General features: G+C 39.1%; 1 protein-coding gene across 1 annotated transcript; it reads right to left on the bottom strand.

The window, feature by feature from the left end:
- Positions 1 to 3155: 3155 nt before the first annotated feature.
- Positions 3156 to 6828, bottom strand: ugt5d1 (UDP glucuronosyltransferase 5 family, polypeptide D1). Its single transcript, XM_080482714.1, has 4 exons — positions 6540 to 6828; positions 6117 to 6403; positions 5292 to 6005; positions 3156 to 4791 (listed from the first exon to the last, which is right to left on the bottom strand). Exons 1-4 carry the CDS (start codon positions 6541 to 6543, stop codon positions 4204 to 4206), a joined length of 1593 nt encoding a protein of 530 aa, XP_080338840.1. The 5' UTR covers positions 6544 to 6828; the 3' UTR covers positions 3156 to 4203.
- Between the last annotated feature and the right edge of the window lie 1894 nt (positions 6829 to 8722).

Raw genomic sequence — 8722 nt, forward strand, 5'->3', positions numbered from 1 at the left:
TATGATGTCACACCTTGGAGATGCCCTTTGGGAGCGGCTGAAGCTAAAGAGGCTGAATATGTTTGTGCACATGTTGAATGACAAGCAAAGAGGGACGCATGAAACCTGCAAGTGTCCTGAAGGAAAATAAAGCATGAAACAATCAACTACTCAATTAATAGTTGTTTTTTTTATGTCTTCTACTGAAACAATCTTACACATGGTTCAACCAGCAACAAATGATACGTACTTGGTTTTGTGCTGCACGGGTGTTTTTATCTTTTCTGGTTTATTTACTTAGTAACAAAGACTGCCTCGTTAAATACGAAACTTTTTCAAAAAATCATTTCTGAATTATTCAGCTTAAAACACAGAGGTCAATTAACAAACGCGTTCTTTTGACCTGGGATTAGTTTCCCTCTAAAAAGATTTTTTTTCATGGAATCCGGAAGCAATAAAATCAGGATGTATATTTATTCTCTGTTGTTGTTTTTTCTTATTGTTTGTTATTTAACTTTGCCTTCATGATGCAGAGTCTGGCAATCACTAATGCTACAGTCATGCCAAAGGTGCAGGATTGAAAGACAGCCACGTTCTGTGGATGTGCTTCTCAGCCTTGACCACTCTCTAACAAAGAACATGCACAGTGAGATCATCTTCTACCAATTATTATCCCAGGAAGGATTTTCCAATGAATCCAAAGAGGATTTAGTATAAGAGAAATGGACAGGAAAAAGATCAATAGTTGAAAACTGACAAAGGAAAAGATGATTTGATTTAAAAAAAAAAATTTACTTCAAAAAAAAAAGAAGAGGCTGGGGCTGAGATTCTGATACCAGTGACAAGAGGAGCACAGCATCTGTTAGAAATCCTAGTATTCTCCTGAAACAGCTCACATGTGTATGAGTGTTGATCAATCAAAACATTAGTGATGAAGAATCGGTGGAGAAAATGATTCTATATTGAGCAGTATGAAATACGTTCACCGCGAGGAACGATACAAAAGACATGGGACAATAAAGGCGTTAGCTTTTCAGGTATGAAGTGCCACATTTGACTTGAATGTTACTATAAATATTTGCAGAGAATTAATCAATTACATTTGAGCTTAAAACAATATTTAGACACAAACTGTTCAAAGCAGGTTTGTATTTGCAAAACTGAAACAGATGGTTTGGCCTGTGTCATCAGTTTTTATTGTAATCACTTTTTTTATAGCTTTGCCTCGAGGATATACAAAGTTGTGATTGACCGCAAATCAAAAAATAAATAATCAGCATCATTTCTGGTCAAAATGAGGCACTAATCAAAAGGGAATGATGACCCGCCCTGCACTGGTGTCCTCATGCTGAATGGTCCAATGTTTACAGTCAATCATCAGAGCAGTGATGTGCTGTAGATAACAGGAGTCCTTTCACACTAAATCGCATGTGAGTGTTGCATAACTGCTCTGCGCTGATAAAATGAGGCTCCCAGTGTAATATACGGTCCAAGCCATGGCAAGTGTTTCTATTCCAGACAGGAAGGTCCAGTAGACAATCTGGCAGCATCGTGATTCTATAATATGCAAGTGGTGTGCTGGTTGTGAATCAGGTTAACTTTTTAATTTGAACGCCGGGGAAACGAGGGTTTGGATAACAGTTGTAGCAGGAAAACTATCAAGCCTAAATGACTAGAAAAGTGTATTGTGCTAATGTAAGACTGCCAAAGTGACACATGTACAAAAAAAAGAGGGAAAATAGCATTGTGTGTCCCACAAGGTTTATACTATAATTCTCGTATTGTCTTTGGCTGATTCACACTTTGGGCAAGTTCCAAATCATCTAAGTTTCATATTGCACAGTTCTGGTAGGAGTCATATATGTCAATTTGACTACTACTTCACACAGTAGCTTCTTGGAAATACTGCATCCGAAAATAACACTTTAATAATACTTAAATCCAAAGCTGTGCAGCTTTCTTTCCTGCTCACTGAGCTCGCTGGTGACATTAACGTTAGGTTCAATCTCAGCTGAGAGCAACACGAAACTTGTCTGATTGTAGTAACATGGACGTTACCGTCAGTCCACCGTACCAGTCAGTCAGTTGCTTTCTGCGCTTTATCTCAGCTGTTTTGTTTCATGTGCGACTCATAGGAAATTTTGTGACAAATCCATTTCTTTCAAAAACAGATGTTGTGCAAATATTGCATGGCTACGGAAATATGCACCTCATCATTAGGTTGTATGTCGTGGAGCATTTGCAGTTGCAATAATGACAGATTAAATAAAAAGAACGAAAAATAATGTGTGCAACAACATTTGACCTCTTACTCACTCAACTGCAACCTAAATCACACAAATTGGGAAGCTTTGTTAAATGTAAATTGTAAAAATTAAAATTTCTTTAAACTTTTCTACCTTCTCGGTCTGACAGAAAAGGCATTTTCACATTTAATTTTTGTTTCTGTTTTCTATTAAAACAAAAATCAAAGTTTTGATGCGGTCCAGAATGCTCATAGTTTAGGTTTGTTTTGAGTTTGCTTCGTGGTAGACTGGAGCAGCTGTGGCCTGCTCGCACTTCATGGAATGACGTGTCTCAGAGGAAAAGAGATCTGCAACAAAAAAACCTTCACTTCCCACTCCATCCACTACTGGGTAAATCAGTGAGGTCATAATCAAACACCAGCACTGGAGCAGAAATGAACTTGCACATGCTCGCTGCTTGGTTACAGATAAAATCATTGCAAACAGTGCAAATAGTTTCAACTGTTTTCTTTCAGTGTATTTCTTTTGAATGTTGTTTTGTTGAGCGATCTCGAGGCCTTCTGAACTACTTCACAGTCTTCGTACCCACAATATTTTAACAAATCCGCTTTTCTCATCAATGAGCTCGACAATCTCAGGCAATCTACCATCGGCTGATAAGCAAAATGACATTAAGCCTGTATTTGGATTTTCACCAATACAAGTGATGTTAAAAACAAATTCATATGAGCTTTATCTTTTATCAAAGAGCGCTCTCTTTTTTTTATCTTTCGACTGTTTGGAGACATCTGTTTTTGAATTGTGAGATGGGAAATCGTTTTAACGTGGCCCATTTTCAGATGCTTGTGTTCAGGCTGGAATTGATTTCAGTTTAGAAAATGATGTAACTCATCTAGATAAAAACAGAGACAAACAAGCAACACATAATCTTTCTCAAATCTGCCTTTAGTGTTCTGGTAGCAAGACGTGCATGTGCTCTTAATTTGTAAATACCTTTTCTGTTTCTGACAAAGTGATACTAGAGGGATTCAGGAGAAGCGTTTGCATTGTCTTTTGTGCTGAGCAACACATTCAGTTGTTGCAAAGAGGTTTTACAACTTCCGAACACTCCTAAACATTTCTAAAAATGATCAAATAAAAAAAAGATATCTATTGGTCATATTTTGACCGCTGGTTGTAGACTTTTGGTGTTATCTTCAGAACATATACAAAAAAGTTCCTTCTTTGTGTATAGAGTAATCACTTGTTCCATTATCCTGGTATGAAAATTGGGAGAACCTGATTTTGTTAGAATGAATCCATGTGGACTTAATGCAGGGTTGTCAAACTTATTTTACTTCAGGAGCAAAATGCAGCCCAAGTTGATTTCGACTGGGCCAGACCAGTAAAATGACAACGCAACATTTTTCCAAATGTTCCATTTGTTCTAGTGAAGTAAAGTTCAAGAGATTTTCTGGAAAAGTCAATATTTTTGCGAAACCTTAGAAAGATACTCCCCGATTCAGTGAAATGTACAAAAACAATGTCCTAAAATTAGGACATTTTGCAGACTTCAGCATGTTTGTTCTGACAACTTCCTTTTCACTTTTGATGCGAATGCTACTTCAACAACAATAAGGCAGCTGGTTTCCACTGTTGCGTCTGATACGTCATACCAGGTTTCCAAGATGGTGACATTAGAAACAATACAAGATGATAAACAATGTCTCACAGTGATATATCGTATTGATGTGAATTCACAAAATCACTGTGCCACTTCTTGAACATCAATAATGATTATTTGACTTAATCTATCAAAAGACATATCACCAAACATTTGTAAAGCTAAAAAAACTGCTTTATTACTTTAACTTATAAATGATGAATGTGTCTTTTTTGCAACATGAATGTGAAAAAGACAGAAATTACATATCTTAGGAAATATGTTCTAAACTAAATACAGCCGCTTTGTATATGTTTCTAAACTATCTTTTCCTAATCAGTTTTGTTTGGCTTTTGACTTTCTTCTTCTTCTTCTGCAGCACAGAAATCTAAACACAGCTACAGTAGAAACAATCAGCACAGTTAGCATTGTCAGCATGAGGAGCAGTATATCTAAAGAGTAATATGAGTACCAGGGCATCCTGTAAGCCTCTGTGCGCAAATGAGGAGCCCCTTTATGGCGTATAACGTATTCTACCCAGAAGACGGCCTGATCCATGGGAGCCATGGGCTGGTCCCTGTGCAAACGTGACATCCGCTGCATGTTCAAACGGTAGCTGTCTGTACGGAGCACTTCTTGGATGCCTTGCTGGAAACTGTCCGCGTTGAGGTCTTTCAGCTGTATTATCTTTGCAGCGCCCCTGTCCTGCAGACGTAGGAGGTTGTCATACTGGTCGAAGAACAAGGGTATGCCGAGCACAGGGACGCCGTGGTAAATGGCCTCCTGGACTCCATTGGTTCCTCCATGAGCAACGAAGAGCTTGATCTGTGGGTGGCCCAGGAGGTCTTTCTGGGGCATCCAGTCCACGATACGAGTGTTATTGCCCAGTGTAGAGGGAGGCTTTCCTTTGTGTCTCCATATCACCTGACAAGAAAGCAAAATAGATAATTAAATAAGAACCTAATAATTAAACATGCCAGTGGAGTCAGGCACTGTTTTGTAATGTTTCACAGGTGGTTGTTGTAATTTAAATTGGTCATTATGCCATCAGTCAATTCCCTCTTCTCTTCAAAATTAATACCTTTATTTTGTGTACTCCCATATAATAAATGATTATGGTCTCTGGGCAGGATGCCAGTTCACAACAGGCTTCTTTTTTTCTTTTTTGAAATTTGTTTCTGTCCAAGAACAACTCGCCCACTTTGTAAATTCTTTTCAGATTTATTTATTTTTCGATCTAGAAGCTGTTGATTTTATGTGTCTAGTGATCAATTTCCAGCTGCAGGGCAATTCCAAGAATAAATGTAGATTGTCTTGTATTTGTTAGATGCTTCTCTAAAATGATGACTTGTGTTTAGAAGATCCAAAAACAGCACGAATGATAAATGTTTAAAAAATCCAAACCGCGGCAATAAAGGAGTTACCTTCTGAGGCAACTTGGCAAAGACCCTGGCAACTTCGTCTGCAACATCTGGGGGCAAAGCGTTGACCAGAGTTCCCAGAGTCATGATGATCACACCGTCCTCTCCGGCACTCTGAACAAACTCCTCCAGGTCTGCTGGCAGCGGCTGGGCCGGTTTGCACTGGAATCCTCCGATGTAAACCACATTCGGCATTGTGGGTCGGGGGTAGTCAAACACAAAGTCTGACCTGAACAGCCAAATATCAGCTTCCTGAAGGAGCGAGACGATGTCACATCCACCGTCAAAATACTTCTCACGGATTGCGAGATAGCTCGGCTCCACCATGATTTTCTGCTGGAACAGGATGATGCCATAGAAAAGAATGTTCTTGACCCTCTGGATGAAATCCATTTTGTCTGTTAAGCCTGATCCTGGCACTGGGATGTAAGAGAGGGGCGAGGGAGCTAAAGCAAAGTGGCCTTCTCCACTTGGAATCCAACGCACATTGAGCACTAAAGGTAATTTGAGTAATTTTGCGAGGAACAAACCTGGTGCCATAGCCGGATCAGTCAGAACCATATCATACTTTGAATCTGAAATGCTTTGGATCAATTTTTGATCTTCAATAACTTGAACAAAGGCCTTGGCCCATATGTCATGGGCCTGAGAAATCATAGAAAGGAAATGCTTGGTGAGTTTGAAAAAAGTCCAGAATGAAGCTCCTTCTCTCTGTGCCTAAACAAGGGGAGAAAAAAGAGGACAAGCAATGAAGAAAATGGTTTACTCCACACATCAGTGACTGCAAGACCCACGTGGGGCCCATTGCCCATGGCAATATTTACATACCCTCAGATGTTCATCTAGGTACTCATCAAAGAAGTCCTCCATGCCCTCATCCGTTTCAATTGTAATGGGTTTGTAAAGAGGAGACTTTTCTGGGATGTACCAGCTGTTTGAGGCCCTGATCACAGTGAGGTTGTGTCCCCTTGAATGAAGCTCTTCCAAAAGCACTTTCATATTCACCCAATGGCTGCCGTCCACAGGAAAAACCAGAATGTTTCCCCCATCACAGGAAATTAGGCATAAACTAAAGAATACAAGTAATCCACATATACGATGCAATTGCAAGGCTCCTAAAATGAGAGAAAAACCCTTCATGACTTCACTAGTCAACATATCAACATGAATATGTATATATGATATGACAAAGAAATGTAAGCTCACATATTGATCAGAAAATGACTGATAATGTTTTGGAAATCTACTCACCCATGGTCAAAGGAGGCAGCAGCAATCCGACCCTCCTGCACTGTGAAAGTCCATCAAAGTGACTCTGCAGTTATTTGAGTTCAAACTCCATCCTGATATATGACCTCCCCCTGAAGGTAAATAAGTTACATACGACACGTGTTGGATTCAGACATGGTATCTTTAGAGCTGTAAATTACTATAGATGCTCAAATCAAGTGATTATTTCCTCTCAATCCCTCGTTTGTAGTCTCATTATTTCACTCAGTGAGGTTAAGCGGTGGCCACTACAGCGAACAAGTATGTGAATGTGTTTTATTCCTGTAATTCCAAGGCCACCGCACTTGCGCCATACAAACCTGTGACCTCTTTCATAATAACATTAGAGTGATTCAAGCTATGTTCAGCCATGTGAGTTTTAAACTAGGTAGAAGGTGAAAAACAGTGAACGTGGATTTTCTGAAGGGTTTCTCAGATTGTATGAAGAAAATCGCACTGTCAGGTGCAGGGTTACTGTTTACCACCCATTCTTACACTGAATGCTTACAAATGAGCATGGAGGAAGCAAATTATCAGTGAAACTATTTAAAATAAGCTGGAGTGAGTATCACAGGACATCTGAAATGTGCACTTGTTGTGTATCGACACATGGTGGTGGTGGTGCTATTAAATTTTCAATATCATACCAAATGGGGAAACACACCTTTATACTCACATGTAGCAGTACATCTTGCATACCAACTATCCCATTTTTTATAATGAGTGAAAAACATTAGGTTTGTGTTCAGCTCATCATCATTCTCTCTGCATTATTTTCAACACATTTTCAACCGAAACTGAAAGAATTGTCAGTCGGTTTCCATGATACCATTTCCAGTGCTGGAGTCCATTCTTGGATTTACAGGTTTCCACAAACAGCGCCCGAAGAAAAATCAGCTTTGGAGATTTAGCAAGAAGAAAACACTGCAACCTTTGTGGAGTATTTGCTGGGTCCTATTGCCTACCCATTCTATTAAAGCTTTCCATTGTCACCTTAACCGGTTCTTACAAAAGGAGAGTTAAAAGGAATTTACGAGGTAGTGCTACAAAGCTTCACAGCTGAACATAAGGAAGACATATTGCTCATATTGGGTACTTGCATATAAAATAGAGCATCTACTTTGGCCTGTGAGATGATATTGCAAAGTGTGAAAATTACCTCCCCGAAAAAACCCACCCATAAAACATGAACTTTAAATTTTAGGTTAAAGTTAGTGCTGTTCCTTACTTCTTCACATGAATTGTACTGCTTCAGTGAGAGTAGACCTAAAACCCAAGCCAGCATACTACAAGGGAAAGTTTATGAAAATACTGTATGCGTGCTGAATGCTGCAGGAAGTGTGTGTCCACTCTCCTGATGACGTTACTCTGAAAACACACACTGCAGCAGATAGGAATCCAGGTCACTCAGAGAATTTGTCAAATTGTTCGAAGCACAAAGTCAGGACAGTTGTAGTATTTCTTTGGTTGCAGTATAATACACAAGTAAAATCCTCAACTTTTTGTATTTGACCCCCACATTGGGAAAGTTCCTACATTGGATAACTCAAGACGATCTTCCTGTTCCTCTACAGACTAAAGACGGCATGTTAATGACAGTGTGAGGATACATGGTACTACTGTTGTGTGAAACATTCAAACAGGTTCAGCTTGTGTATGGTGACACCGCGTTGAAAGCCTGACCTTAATTTTTTACAAACATTTTGTGAGACATACACAAATGTCAAATCATGTCGGATTTTAATCAGTTTGAAAACATTATTCTATATTGATAACATAGAAATGTGTATTTAAGTCATTTGAAAACTAAATAGTGCTTAAAACATCCCACAACAACAACAACAACGCCTTGTGCAATTACTCGTAGTATAAAGAGTATGCTAGAAATGGGTATTTACACTTCAGGTTTCTGTCCTGAAAATGACAAGTGCAGGCCAAAGAGGGTTTGCCAAGTTCAACTATTTCACAGATGCTTTCTGAGAGGGTTTTCATACAAAAGCGGAAAAAAAAATATTTCTTGCCAGGAGCGTCGTGTCCCTACCACAGAGTTTCAAAGGCTTCGGAAGAATTAAGATATTTCTTTACAAGAAGCAAATTTTAAGGAGGGAACTTAAAGTACTCATTTAAAAACATTACGGTCTACTTAAAAACCCATTACTCACTAC

The sequence above is a fragment of the Lipophrys pholis genome (assembly GCF_963383615.2).
Source record: "Lipophrys pholis genome assembly, chromosome: 16".
Classification (NCBI taxonomy): Eukaryota; Metazoa; Chordata; class Actinopteri; order Blenniiformes; family Blenniidae; genus Lipophrys; species Lipophrys pholis.

What these genes read in the sequence shown, in the direction of transcription:
- ugt5d1 (XM_080482714.1), bottom strand. An exon ending in ACCTAGATGAACATCTGAGG is followed by an intron (nt 6,006 to 6,116) that starts GTATGTAAATAT and finishes CCCCTTGTTTAG; the next exon opens with GCACAGAGAGAAGGAGCTTC. An exon ending in TTGCCAAGTTGCCTCAGAAG is followed by an intron (nt 4,792 to 5,291) that starts GTAACTCCTTTA and finishes CTTTCTTGTCAG; the next exon opens with GTGATATGGAGACACAAAGG.